General features: G+C 45.6%; 1 protein-coding gene across 3 annotated transcripts in view; it reads left to right on the top strand.

Annotated features, from left to right (window-relative positions):
* abcf3 (ATP-binding cassette, sub-family F (GCN20), member 3) overlaps window positions 1–13,724 on the top strand; it is a 118,007-nt gene extending 104,283 nt beyond the window's left edge. For all 3 annotated transcript variants that reach the window (XM_080186097.1, XM_080186096.1, XM_080186098.1), the window contains 5 exons: window positions 2,548–2,636; window positions 5,110–5,201; window positions 7,253–7,385; window positions 8,681–8,768; window positions 12,719–13,724. In XM_080186097.1, coding sequence (XP_080042223.1) covers window positions 2,548–2,636; window positions 5,110–5,201; window positions 7,253–7,385; window positions 8,681–8,768; window positions 12,719–12,877 — 561 coding nt within the window. In that variant the 3' untranslated portion in view covers window positions 12,878–13,724. The remainder of the gene's footprint in view (window positions 1–2,547; window positions 2,637–5,109; window positions 5,202–7,252; window positions 7,386–8,680; window positions 8,769–12,718) is intronic.
* Window positions 13,725–14,974: the final 1,250 nt, after the last annotated feature.

Below are 14,974 nucleotides of genomic sequence, written 5' to 3'. Positions count from 1 at the left end.
ACCACATTGCTGTGGATCTAAAGCCACATGTAGGTCAGACTGGGTAAGGGTGGCCGATTTCCTTCCTAGTTAACCATTAGTGAACCAGATGGGTTTTTCCGACAATGGTTTTATGGCCATCAGCAGACTCTTAATTCTAGATTTTTATTGAATTCAAATTGTGTCACTTGTCATGGTGGGGCTTGAACCCAGAGCATTACCTTCAGTCTCTGGATTACTAGCCCAGTTACAATACCATTACGCCACTGTCATTCCTCCATGATTAAAGCAACAGAAAACAGACAGGGAATAGACGGGTAATTCTCAGGGTGGCAGGCTATGACAAAGGGTACCGGAAGGATCAGTGTTTGGGCCCCAGTTATCCAATGTCTACATATTGGGACCAAATGTTATATTTCCAAATTAACTGATGGTACAAAACTTGGTGGGAATGTGAGTTGTGAGGATGGTGCAAAGTGGCTTCAAGCAGATTTAGATAGGCTAAGTGAGTTGGCAAGAACAAGACAGAGCAGCACAGAGTTTAACATTGCTACCTCACAGCCAGGGAACCAGATCCAATTCTGGCCTTGAGTCACTGTCTGTACAGAGTCTGCACATTCTCCCTGTGTCTGTATGGGTTTCCTCTGGGTGCTCCGGATTCCTCCCACAATCAACCAAAGCATTGATTGGCCATGCTAAATTGTTCCTTGGATTCAGGAATTAGCAGGGTACATACATGGGTTTGCAGGGATGGGTCCTGGTGGGAGTGTTGTCAGTGCAGGCTCAATGGGCCAAACACACTGTAGGGATTCTATGACAGAATATAATAAGAAAAACTGTGAACTTATCCACTTTAACAGGAAAAACAAAACGTAAAGTTTCTTAAATGGTGAGAGACTGGGGAGTGTTGATATCCAAAGAGACCTGGGTGTCCTTGTTTGTAAGTCACTGAACAGTAACATGCAGGTTTAGCAAGCTATTGGGAAAGCTAATAGTATGTTGGCCCTTGCTGCAAGAAGATTTGAGTTCAGGAGTAAAAACTTGTTGCCGTTATAGAGAGAATTGGTAAGATGGCACCTGGAGTATTGAGCGTAGTTTTGGTTCTCTTGTCATAGAGGGAGTGCAATGGAAGTTCACCAAAGTGATTGCTGGGATAGTGGGATTGTTTTATGAGGAGAGATTGAGGAGACTGCCAGTATTCTCCAGAGTTTCAAAGAATGGGAGGCAATCTAATTGAAGCATACAAAATTCTTACTGGACTTGGCAAAGTAGATGCAGGAAAGGTGTTTCTGTGTTTGAGGGGAGGGATGGGGTCTAGAAGCAGGGGACACAGCCTCAGTAAGGAGCAGACCATTTGGTGCTGAGTTGAGGAATTCCTTCACGAGGCAAGAATTCTTTGGGATTCTCTATGCAAGGTGTGCAGCTCAATTATTGAGTATATTCAAGACTATATTCTACATTTAAAGGTATCAAGGGGTATGGGGATAGTGCGGGAAAATGGCTTTGAGGTTGAAAATCAGCCATGATCTAGCTGAACAGGCTGGAGGGGATGAATGGCCTGCTTCTGTTCTGTTTTTTTAAAACAAGCTCCAGTAAACTTACCTTACTGAGCATTTTGGCCTCCTATCCTCCAGACACATAAGAACATCAGAAATAGGAGCAGGAGTCGGCCATCTAGCCCTTCGAGCCTGCCCCGCCATTCAATAAGATCATGGCTGATCTGTCCACATTCCTGCCCCCTCCCCATAACCCTTAATCCCCTCGCTTATCAAAAACCCATCAACCCGCGTCTTGAAAATATTTAGCGAGGCAGCCTCCACCACTTCAACGGGCAGAGAATTCCAGAGATTCACCACCCTTTGAGTGAAGAAGTTCCTCCTCAACTCCGTTCTAAACCACCCCCCCTTTATCTTAAGGCTGTGTCCCCTAGTCCTACTGTCCTTTCTGAGCGGGAAGAATCTCTCCACCTCTATCCTATCCATCCCATTCATCATCTTATATGTCTCAATGAGAACTCCCCTCATTCTTCTAAACTCTAACAAGTACAAGCCTAGTTTACTCAGCCTCTCCTCATAGCTCAACCCCCTCAACTCCAGAATCAGCCTAGTAAACCTCTTCTGCACTCCCTCCAAGGCCAAAGTATCCTTGCGTAAGTGCAGCGACCAAAACTGCACACAGTACTCCAGCTGTGGCCTCACCAATGCCCTATACAGCTGCAGCAAGACCTCCCTACTTTTATATTCAATCCCCCTCGCTATGAAGGCCAGCATCCCATTCGCCTCCCTGACCACCTGCTGCACCTGCAGGCTGGGTTTTTGCAACTCATGCACAAGGACCCCGAGGTCCCTCTGCACCGTCACCTGCTGCAGTTTTTCGCCACGTATGTAATAGTCCTTCCTACCATTATTCCTACCAAAGTGGACCACCTCGTACTTGCCCACATTAAATTCCATTTGCCAGTTCCTGGCCCATTTGCCCAGCCTATGTAGATCAGAGACACCTCTGGTTATTGCTGTAAAGTGTGCTTTTGTTGTTGACAATCTCATAACTGCGATCTTCTATTGACAGGTTGGTGAGAATGGCGCTGGTAAAACAACACTGTTAAGGATATTGCTCGGAGACCTGACACCAGTTCAGGGTATCAGACATGCACACAGGTACAGTCTATGGTAACATCACAAACACCTTCAGCCAGTCCTACAAGAGCTTAAATGAAAACCATACAGTTAAATCAATCTTGACAACACTTGCACTCTCTGAATCTCACCACAGATGAGGCCATTTAGCCAATCAAGCCCGTATTAGCTCTTTGTAAGAGGTATTCAGTTAGTTTCACACTCTTGCTCCCACCCCCATCAGCCTGCAATCTTTAAGGAGCATTGGAGCAGGAGAGCATCCAACATGTTTAACCTGCACTGCCATTCAAACTGATCATGGTTCAGCATCTACATCAATGTCACTTTTCTGCACTGTCCTCATATCCCTTGATGTCAATCATGTCCAGAAACCTATTGATTTCTGCCTTGAACATGATCAATGACTGAGCTTCCATGGTCCTCTGAGTTTGAGAATTCCAAAGATTCACCACCGTCTGAGTGAAGACATTCTTCTTCTTCTCAATCCTAAATGGCCTTACTCTGAGACTGTGCCCTGGTTCAAGATTCACCAGCCAGGGGAAACATTCTATCCACATTTATCCTGTCACACTCTGGAAAAATGTTATATGTTTCAATGAGATCAACTGTCATCTTGCAAACTAGAGATTAGACCCAGTTTCCTTTTTTCCTTTTCAAGTATTTATATAATTTAACTTGGATAATTTCCTGTTGAAGTTGCTGTAGAATTGCTAGCTTTGTAACAACAAGCTCTTGGTGTTTTCCTCCTCACCCTTTTGCCAATCCTTTTGTATTCTCTTAACAATCTATCTGTAATTGGTAGCAATCTCTCCCTATTTACTCGATGAAAAATCCTCATAATTTTATGCAAATCTTAATCTTGCCCGCTCTCGACCAGAATGATCCCAGCTCTGAAGAAGTCATATGGATACGAAACGTTAACTCTGGTTCTTTCACCTCAGATGCTGCCATTCCTGCTGGGTTTTTCCAGAATTTTCTGTTTTTGTTCCAGCTTACAGCATCTCCCAAACGTATGTAAAATGACGTTGTTTGATATGCTGTGTAACTGTTATGTAGGCAGTATTGACAGCCTCGGGTATAGTGGGTCACTGAGGGGGTCCCCCTTTATAGCCTGTCTAACGCTGCCATTGATGGCTGAAAACAAAAAGCCAGGAGTGTTTGTGTCCTGTACTGATTGTCACAGTATTCCGGGAGGTCACTCAGCGGTTCATGTAGATTATGGAAGTAAACAAAAATAACTGGAATTGTACAAGTCTGTGGATATTGGTTGAAGAGGGATGGATCTTAACAGTCGTCTTGAGTGCACCCAAAACTCCGCTGCCTATTGCCCCCTCTGCTGTCCATCGCCCCCTCGGCTGCCCAAATAAAAAAAATGCAAATTATTGTGATCCGTGCATGCACAATGGTCACGTTGGCCTCAAATGGGCTGAATTGCAATTAGTGTCTCTGAGTTTACCCAACTCTCGGAGTGACACTGACAGCATCAAAACATCAGTAAGTGGGTGATGCCACTGATTGGATCCACTTCTCCCACCCCTGGGTCTCTGCCATGCTGCTCGGGTGGTACTGTGTATCCAGTCACATGTAGGTGAAGAATGTTGTGATAATCTTGAGACTTAGGAGAGATCACTTACACTTCCTCAAACGTGGCTAAAGAGAGAGGAAGGAGAGAAGGGAGTAACTCAAGGGAGTAACATTACGTCAGGAACTGTAGTTGCAATATACTGGGTGAATAAGAAAGACCCTTGACCCTGTTCTAGATTTATCGAGCTTTGTCTTTTGCACGTATCAGCAGTTATATGACTGAGATTAAGTCAAAATCTGTCCATGGGCATTGCTTCTAACCATGCCCCATTATTTTTCAGACATTATCTACAGTCCTGTCTCTCCATCTCTCCCTCCACAACTGCTCCACTTTCCTACCCCTACTCTGTTTTTCACTCTGTCCTCTGTTTTCCCTTCCTCACCCTGTACTCTGTTCCTCTGGGTATTTCTCTTTCTGCCTCTCCGTTGTCCCTATGCTGCCTTTGTCTCAGGCTGTTTTCTATCAATATCCATAACATTTTTGAAACAGTTGTTCAGGTTGTTCATTGTTATATTTTGACAAATGGCATCTGCAGGAGATTTGAACCTGTCCAAATTCTCATTTGTTGGTAGCACTGTGTGAGTTTATGTATAGCTTTCCATTATATCAGCTTCTAAATGAAGATTGAGCAATCTTACAGTTAGAAAAATGACCCGGACTATAATCCCGTGTCTGGGCTGGATACCTCGATCAGAATGGTCTTTTGTTATGTCAGTGTTGCTGAAGAAGGTGTTTAAACCGAGCAGTGAATGTTCCTGGATTGCTCTTGCCTACTGTACTGACAGGGAGAATGGATGAAGCAACGGAATTAATCCCCAATAGGAATTGCTGCATCGTGACAGGAAAAGGAACGACAATTCTGTCTGCCACTAAACCCTCCTGATTTCTTTCTTGGTTTTCTCTGGACAGGAATTTGAAAATTGGCTATTTTTGTCAGCACCATGTGGACCAGTTAGAAATGAATGTCAGCTCAGTGGAACTCTTGGCATTAAAGTTCCCAGGTAAGAAGTGCTCAGACTCTGTCGGGGGTAGGGGTGGTGTTAAAGGAGATAATGAGCATTGCTAAGCTTTACCTTCTGGTCTGAAACACCCAAGATGGATTCAGTGACTAAACACAGCATCCTGAATTCAGGACTTGCTTTTCCTCAAAAGCCATGACACTCTCATAGCCGACTCTGCCATTCGCTGTTTCTTGATTCTGTGTTAAATTCAGGAGGCCCCAAAATACATAAGAAATACAGCACTGAAACAAGCCATTCATCCCAGCAAGCTCATGCCAATCATTTATGCTCAAAGAACAAAGAAAATTACAGACAGGAACAGGCCCTTCGGCCCTCCAAGCCTGCACCGACTATGCTGCCTGACTTAGCTAAAACTGCCTACCCTTCTGGGGATCATATCCCTCTATTAGGAGTCTTTAGGAGTCGCAGCGTCATGTTGCAACTGTACACAACTCTGGTGCGGCCGCACTTGGAGTACTGTGTGCAGTTCTGGTCCCCACATTACAGGAACGATGTGGAGGCTTTGGAGAGGGTGCAGAGGAGGTTTACCAGGATGTTGCCTGGTATGCAGGGGAGGTCCTATGAGGAGAGACTGAGGGATTTGGGGTTGTTTTCACTGGAAAGAAGGCGGCTAAGAGGGGATCTTATAGAAACATATAAGATGATTAGAGGTTTAGATAGGGTGGATGGTGATAGCCTGTTTCCTCGGATGGAGAAATCTAGCACGAGGGGGCATGGCTTTAAATTAAGGGGGGGTAGTTATAGGACGGATGTCAGGGGCAGGTTCTTTACCCAGAGGGTGGTGAGGGACTGGAATGCCCTGCCTGCTGCAGTTGTAAATGCGCCTAGTTTGGGGGCGTTTAAGAGATTGGTGGATAGGTTTATGGACGAAAAGGGATTGGTTTAGATTAGTGGGTCAATGTTTTTTTTAAAAATAAGACTGGTCGGCGCAACATTGTGGGCCGAAGGGCCTGTTCCGCGCTGTAATGTTCTATGTTCTATGTTCTATTTCCATCCCATTCATGTATTTGTCAAGATGCCCCTTAAAAGTCACGACCATATCCACTTCCACTGCCTCCCCTGGCAACGGGTTCCAGGCACCCACCACTCTGTGTAAAAAATCTGCCTCGCACATCTCCTTTGAATCTTGCCCCTCGCACCTTAAACCTGTGCCCCTTAGTAATTGACTCTTCCGCCCTGGGAGAAAGCTTTTGACTATCCACTCTGTCCATGCCTCTCATAGTCTTATAGACTTCTATCAGGTCGCCCCTCAACCTCCATCATTCCAGTGAGAACAAACAAAGTTTCTCCAACCCCTCCACATATCTAATGCCCTCCATACCAGGCAGCATCCTGGTAAGTCTTTTCTGTACCCTCTCCAAAGCCTCCACATCCTTCTGGTCAGTTCCATAATCACCATTTTCGATTCCTTTGTCCAACTTCTCTTGTTTCAACTATTCCCGGTGCAAGTGAGTTCACATTCTCACCATTTTGGGTGAAGAAGCTGCTTCTGAATTACATATTTCATTCCTTGGCAACTATCTTACATGATTCCGAGATTTCTCTACCCCACAAACACTCTAGTGTGTGTCTACCCACCATCAACTTCCATAATTGTAAAGACCTGCACTGAATCTTGTCATACATTCTCTTTTCAAGAAAAAAGGGACTCAGCCTATTTGATGATACCCTTGCATTTCTGGTCCCCACTTCCTAAATCTACCCTCTTCGCACCCCCCCTCGCTCCCCTGGCCATTCCTCAGGGCAGCACGCTACCGTTTTCAGGGAACCCCTCCCCATCCCCCGGTGTTCTGGGGCCGCAGGGAGTGTGGTGCCTTCCCAGTCTCTCCCCAACCAATACACACACCTGCACAAGCCCAGGTGTGAGGTTGCAGTGAAAAGGTGTGTGCAGTGCTCCTGAGTTTTGCTGTTGGTTTCTAGTTACAGCCTGGTGTCCTGAACACTAGTTAAGTGTTTTGGTATCTCCAGCAGCAAGTGGGCAGTGCTTGTTTGCGACTTGTGACAGATTCTTGTTTTTGCTGTGTTTACAGGGAGGCCAGAGGAAGAGTACCGGCACCAGCTTGGTGGCTATGGGATATCAGGAGATCTGGCTGTCCGACCAGTTGCCAGTTTATCGGGAGGACAAAAGAGCAGAGTGGCCTTTGCACAGATGACAATGGCTCAGTAAGCGGCATGTCTTTCCTGGTCAATGTCTATTGGTTCGCATGTCTCATCCGGTCTTTTGCTGTGGGATATACCAATTTCCTAATTCCCAGGAGGTAGCCGCTCCACTCCCATTCACTCTTTCACTTCCTTTCTGCTGAAGACGTCGATTCTTTATTTTCCCCATGCATTGGCTGTCTTCTCCATTATCCACATGTGAGCATGAACAGTGTGATTCCCCTCCCCTGCCAGCTTTTTTGCAGCTCTTCCCTTTCCTCAGTCCCTTCTCTGGTGGGGAAATTTGCTTTTCTCCAGGTTACAAGGCTTCTGGTAAACCATGTTTCTCTTCTGCCACTAGTTGTCTCCTGAAGACTTTGATTAAGGTGGGATTAGGACATTCCCTGGTATTTTTACTCCATGAATGTTACCTACTGAGTTTAGCAAGTTACCTCCCAGCCACATTGGTGCTGCCCTCTATGATGGCGCGCGCACACTCTTCCAGGAGGCAGTATCCTGACATTTCATTTTCCTCTTTCTTTCTGAACACTTAGTCTGTTGTAATGTCTCTCCCAACCTCAGTTGACACCAGCCTGTTGAGCCCAGACTAGAATCGTATTGACCCAGAATTATACAATATACAAAATCACTTTTTAGCTCTGACTCTTGATGATTTCCAAGTCAGGATGGCGAGTGGCTTGGGGGGGGGAACTTGCAGATAGTAGTGTTCCCATGTGTCTGCTGCCTTTGATCTTCTAGATAGTAGAGGTTGTGGGTTTGGAAGGTGCTATCTAAGGAAGCTTGGTGAGTTCCTGCAGTGTATCTTGTAGATAGTGCATATGGCTGTCCTTGTACGTCAGTGGTGGAGGGAGTGGATATTTGTGGATGAAGTCCCAACAAGCGGGGCTACTTTGTTCTGGGTGGCATCGAGCTACTTGGGTACAGCTCCAACAATACTCAATCAGGCAAGTGCAGAATCTTCCAACATGCTCCTGACATGTGCCATGTATGTGCTGTGGGTCTGGAGTCTCAGACTGGGTAAGGATGGCAGCTTTGCTTCCCTAATGGGCATTAGTGATCCAGATCAACTTTTATGATTGATTCATTTCATGATTATAAAGTCTAACTTTATATTTCAGATTTTTAATTAATTGAATTTTTAAATTCCAGACTGTATTACCCTGGGCCTCTGAATTACTAGTTCAGTGACATAACCACTACACCAATAATCTACCCCATCTTGTCTTATTGATCAAATGTGAGGGTCATTCTTTGAATCATTTTCTTTGAAATGTTAAGTATTTGTTTTTAAATTTCAGCCCAAACTTTTATATACTGGATGAACCTACAAACCATTTGGACATGGAGACCATTGAGGCACTGGGAAATGCACTACAGAAGTTTAAGGTAATAATGTTTGCAGGGGTTGTTTCCAAAAACATCAGGACTTTGTCCCGACAAAGTGCTAACACTCCAAAACTTAAATCATTTGTAACAAGAAAGATTTGCATTTCTATAGTGCCATTCACGTTCACCAGACATTTCAAAGCCTTTTTCACTTTCTCATGGGCAAGGCCAGAATTGTTGCCTATCCCTAATTTCCCTTGAACTGATTGGCTTGCTTGGCCATTTTGGAGGGTAGTTGGGGGTCAACCACACTGCTGTAGGTGTAGACTTGCATGTGGGCCAGACCAGGTAAGCATGGCGGATTTTATAGCGCTCTATAAGGTCACCATTCAGCCTCTACACTTCAGAGGAAAAAGTCCCAGTTTAAACTCAATCCATCAAGTCCTAGTAACATCCTAGTAAATCTGGTAGAATCAGGGACCTTGCGGTGAAGGATCCTCTTTGGGAGAGTGATCATTGTATGGTGGAGTTTCTGGTGCAGATGGAGGAGGACAAAGTGGGTTCCCGGACACGCGTCCTTTGTTTGAACAGAGGGGAGTACGGTAGGATGAGGGAGGAATTGGCGAATGTGGACTGGGGGAGCGCGTTGGAAGGTAGGTCTGCTGAGGAGCAGTGGAGGATTTTTAAGGAGATCTTTCTTGGTGCTCAGCAGAAATTTATTCCGATGGTCAAAAAGGACCGTAGGAGGAGAGGTAATAAGCCGTGGATAACGAAGGAGGTGAAGGAAAGTGTTAAATTAAAAGCGGAGGCGTTTAGAGTAGCTAAGAGTAGTGGGCGAGAAGAGGATTGGGAGAGGTTTAAATGTCAACAAAGATTGACAAAGAAATTGATAAAGGAGGGTAGGATAAACTATGAAGCTGGGCTAGCGCTTAATATAAAAAAGGATAGCAAGAGTTTTTATAAGTATATAAAAAGGAAGAGGCTGACTAGGGTGAACGTTGGTCCTTTAGAGGATGAGAAGGGGGACTTAGTGGTAGGGGATGGGGAAATGGCTGAGGTCTTGAATAACTTTTCTGTTTCGGTCTTCACGGAGGAGGACGTGAATAATTTGCTGGGTGTTAGAGATGGAAAGGTGGTAGGACTGGAGGGTCTCAATGACATTACTGTTACTAGAGAGGCGGTGCTCGACAGACTGGAGGGGCTGATTGTGGACAAGTCCCCAGGACCAGATGGAATGCATCCGAGGGTTCTGAAAGAAATGGCGGAGGTGATAGTGGATGCCTTGGTGGTTATTTTCCAGACGTCGCTGGATTCCAGGGAAGTGCCGGAAGATTGGAAAACGGCTAATGTTACGCCGTTGTTTAAGAAGGGTGCCAGGCAAAAGGCGGGGAATTATAGGCCGGTTAGTTTAACGTCTGTTGTAGGTAAAATGTTAGAATCCGTCATCAAGGAGGAAATAGCGAGGCATCTTGAGGGGAATTGCTTGATAGAGCAGACGCAGCACGGTTTCGTTAAGGGGAAGTCGTGTCTGACAAATTTACTGGAGTTCTATGAGGATGTGTCTAGGGCGGTGGATAGAGGAGAGCCGGTGGATGTGGTCTTTCTTGATTTTCAGAAGGCGTTTGACAAGCTACCTCACAAGAGGTTATTGCAGAAGGTCAGGGGACATGGAGTTGTGGGTAGGGTGTTAGCGTGGATAGAGGACTGGTTGTCAAATAGGAGGCAGAGAGTGGGGGTCAATGGGTGCTATTCGGATTGGCGGTTGGTGACTAGTGGAGTGCCTCAGGGGTCAGTGCTGGGGCCTCAGCTATTTACCATTTATATAGATGATCTGGAGGAGGGAACCGAGTGTATGGTGTCGAAATTTGCTGATGACACCAAGATTGGTGGAACGGCAAATTGCACGGAGGGTGTGGAGAGTCTGCAGAAGGATCTAGATAGGCTGGGCGAATGGGCCAGGAACTGGCAAATGGAATTTAATGTTGGCAAGTGCGAGGTGGTACACTTTGGTAGGAATAATGGTAGGAAGGATTATTACTTACACGGAGAAAAACAGCAGTAGGCGACAGTGCAGAGGGACCTCGGGGTCCTTGTGCATGAGTCGCAAAAACCCAGCTTGCAGGTGCAGCAGGTGGTCAAGAAGGCAAATGGGATGCTGGCCTTCATAGCGAAGGGGATTGAATATAAAAGTAGGGAGGTCTTGCTGCGGCTGTATTGGGCATTGGTGAGACCGCAGCTGGAGTACTGTGTGCAGTTTTGGGCGCCGTACTTACGCAAGGATATTTTGGCCTTGGAGGGAGTGCAGAGGAGGTTTACTAGGCTGATGCCGGAGTTGAGGGGGTTGAGCTATGAGGAGAGGCTGGATAGACTCGGCTTGTACTCGTTAGAGTTTAGAAGAATGAGGGGAGATCTCATTGAGACATATAAGATGATGAATGGGATGGATAGGATAGAGGTGGAGAGGCTCTTCCCGCTCAGAAAGGACAGTAGGACTAGGGGGCACAGCCTCAAGATAAAGGGGGGGCAGTTTAGAACGGAGTTGAGGAGGAACTTCTTCACTCAAAGGGTGGTGAATCTCTGGAATTCTCTGCCCGTTGAAGTGGTGGAGGCTACCTCGCTAAATATTTTTAAGACGCGGGTTGATGGGTTTTTGATAAGCGAGGGGATTAAGGGTTATGGGGAGAGGGCGGGAATGTGGAACTGAGCCACGACAGATCAGCCATGATCTTATTGAATGGTGGGGCAGGCTCGAAGGGCCAGATGGCCTACTCCTGCTCCTATTTCTTATGTTCTTTCTAGTTTAATCCTCCCTATAGTAGGGTGACCAGAATTGCACATGGTATTCCAAGTGTGGCCTTACCAATGTCTTGTACAACTTCAGCAAGACATTCCAATTCCTGTGTTCAATGTTCTGTCCAACGAAACCAAGCATGCTGAATGTCTTCTTCACCACTCTGTCTACCTGTGACTCCACTTTCAAGGAGCTATGAACATGTACCCCTAGATCTCTTTGTTCTGTAACTCTCCCCAGTTCCCTACCATTAACTGAGTAAGTCCTGCCCTGGTTCAATCTACCAAAATGCGTGACCTCGCATTTGTCTAAATTAAACTCCATCTCTTTCCTTTGTTTCAATAAGATCACCTCTCATTCTTCTAAATTCCAATGAGTAAATGCCCAATCTGCTCAACCTTTACTCAGAGGACAACCCCTTCATCCTAGGAATCAGCCCAGTGACCCTTCCCTGAACTGCATCCAATGCAAGTAAATCCCTGGCTGTGTGAGGAGGCAATAACTGTACACAATATACCAGGTGTGGGCTCACCAATACTCTGTACAGTTGTCGCAAAACTTCCCTACTTTTATATTTCATCTCCATTGCAATTAAAGTACATTGATTGTTGAGACATAAATATTTGCAATGACTCCAGGGAGAATTGCCCTACTGCTCTTTGAATATTGGCAGTGGGATCTTTTACACCCACCTGGGAGGGCATTTTAATGTTTCATCTGAAAGAGGTATTTCCCTTGGGTTAGCATTGGCAATGTTGGTCTGGAGTGAAGCTTCAGTGATAACCTCCTGGCTCGAGGTGACAGTGCTGCCAACTTTTCCAGAGAATGCCCACATTCTCCACTCTGATTTAATGGGTGGCACAACGGTTAGCATGCTGCCTCACAGTGCCAGGAACCTGGGTTCAATTCCTGCCTTGGGTCACTGTCTGTGTGGAGTTTGCATGTTCTCCCCCTGTCTGCGTGGGTTTCCTCCAGGTGCTCTGGTTTCCCCCCACAGTCCAAAGATACGTGGGTTAGGTGGATTGGCCATGCTAAATTACCCCTTAGTGTCAGGGGACTAGCTAGGGTAAGTGCATGGCGATTGGGCCTGAGTATGATTATGGTTAGTACAGACTCAGTGGGCTGAATGGCCTCCTTCTGCACTATAAGATTTTATGAGTACATGTACATTGTACTTTTCTAGGCTGAGTTTGGTGCATTAACGCTGTGTGCTCTGCAGGGTGGCGTGATCCTGGTATCTCATGACGAGCGGCTGATCCGTATGGTGTGCAAGGAGCTGTGGGTGTGTGGCTGTGGTACCGTGAAGCGAGTAGACGGTGGCTTCGATGAATACAAGGACATTCTCCAGGAACAATTCCGCAAGGAAGGATTTCTATGAGACTGCAGCCTTCAGCCCGAGCCCTCTGAATCGGACTGCGAAGACTGACTCTGACTGGCTGCTTTCATCGAGTGAGGCTGTGAATATGGCCCATTCTGGCACCTCCCCTTTTCTTCATTTTACTGATCTCTCTCGGTTCCCCAGATTAGAGACCAGAGATTTGTTTACACTATTCCAGCCTTGGAACTTTTATTACTTTTCTTTACCTATAAATTAGTACATCTATAAATTAAACAATCCCCACCCTCCCAGCCCCCGCCACACAGTTCCCTGCTAAATAAGTGTAGCTGTTACTATCAGTTGGAAACCTGCAGCAATAGCCCTTCAATGCAATAACCCATTGCTAATGTAATAATTATAATAACTAATAAACATTTGTCCCTCTGCTCATTTTCAGAAGTGCAATCCCTATCAGTAAGGTTTGTGGGCACAAATAAACTGGAAGTTCAGTGCAGTTTAGGGAAGCATTTCTGTATGCAGGTGGTGAGAACATCATGTTGAATGGTGGCCCCAGCCAGTGTTGAGTGGGGGAGCCCTGTGCCCATTGCGTACAGTCAGCCCTCTGTCCAGTCCTCATTCGCTGCTGCTTTCCTGTTGTTTGATGCAGACTGGGTCAGTTCTGGTGCCATCGCGAAACCTGCAATTGCCACACCAAACTAGGTTTTAACCGATGAATGAAGTTGTTTTGAGTGCTGGAGGATCTGACTGTGCTGTAACTGGTGTCTTTGTGTTCTACTTTGGGATGTGTCCAGATTGCTCTATATCACCAGGCTACACTGAATGGACTTTCTCTTAAACTGAGTAACATCGACAAATCATTTGACTACCATAAATATTTTCAAAAATTGTCATTAGTTGATGTATTTTGTTACCAGCTTCACTGTACACCCACCCCACCATCCAGTACTGAAAGAATTCATCCCATCTCCTCACTGGATTGGGAACTGCCTATCCATGGGTTATTGAGTTTGGCACAATGTATAATCAATAGTTTAGTTCACACCTTAAGCACTGTGCCTAGTTCAGGTGAGGAAGATATGGGGGCAATTCTAGATGAACTCTACAAAGGTGGTCCCCAGCATCATAGGGACTGATCCAAAAGCAAAACACTGCAGATGCTGGAAAACTGAAATAAAAATACTCAGGCAGCATCAGTGGAGAGTTAACTTTCAGGCCAATGACCTTCCATTGTCCTGCCCTGAGTATTACCAGCACCTTTTGTTTTTATCACAGGGACTGAGCGTAAAGGAAAACCATGGAGACACTTCTGAAGTGATTGAGAGGTGACCTGATTTGAGGTTTATTCCAAAGCAGTTTCTCCCTTCCATTCTATCCAGGCGTCTTGTGATTTTGAGCATTTGTATCAGATTTCTGTGGAGAGAAACTGAGTTAACTCTTTAGGTCAATAACATTTCAACAGAGCCGGAATGAGTTAAACGTGTGCGATTTTAAGCCGTTGAAATGGGGGAGGATGGAAAAAGCACAAGGGACAACCTGTGATTGAGTGAGAGACATTGTTCACCTTTTCTCACTTTCTCCAAATGAAAGGTGCTGCAATGGAAACCTACACGGGTTCTAACTCTGTTCCTGTCTTACTGGCTCCTCCATCGGAGAGAATCATTCATCTTCATATACCCAATCACATCCTCTTTAATAATACCAGAAATAGGACCAGGTTCCCTGGAGCTTGCTGCACCTTCCTGCCTTAAACCCATATCCTGAGATTCCCTTCATGGAATTCATGCCTATTCCATGTAACCTGGGAGACTGATGAGCTCAGTTAACTGGATGGCTAGCATGTGGTTCAGAATAACACCAACAGTGTAGGTTCAGTTCTATTTACAACGGAAATCAAGCTTGGTGCCGAGCAGTGCCCCATAAACTATACGGAGAGAATTGTTTCTGTCTAACAGAGATGTTTCTGGTCCATCATGGACCATAGCTACCTACCGTGCAGGTTGGCCACAGACATGAAGAATAGATACCTTGAGACGGCAGGGCAGTTTAACGCACTTTGCACGGCTGCTGATATAGTAATCTAGAAATTCACAGATTGCAGTTCAAGCACAAGTACTTTTTAAAGCAATAAAATCTCAG

Source organism: Carcharhinus amblyrhynchos, chromosome 3, assembly GCF_965287045.1.
Source record: "Carcharhinus amblyrhynchos chromosome 3, sCarAmb.v2.hapA, whole genome shotgun sequence".
Lineage (NCBI taxonomy): Eukaryota > Metazoa > Chordata > Chondrichthyes > Carcharhiniformes > Carcharhinidae > Carcharhinus > Carcharhinus amblyrhynchos.
This window is presented reverse-complemented; position numbering and strand designations above follow the sequence as displayed.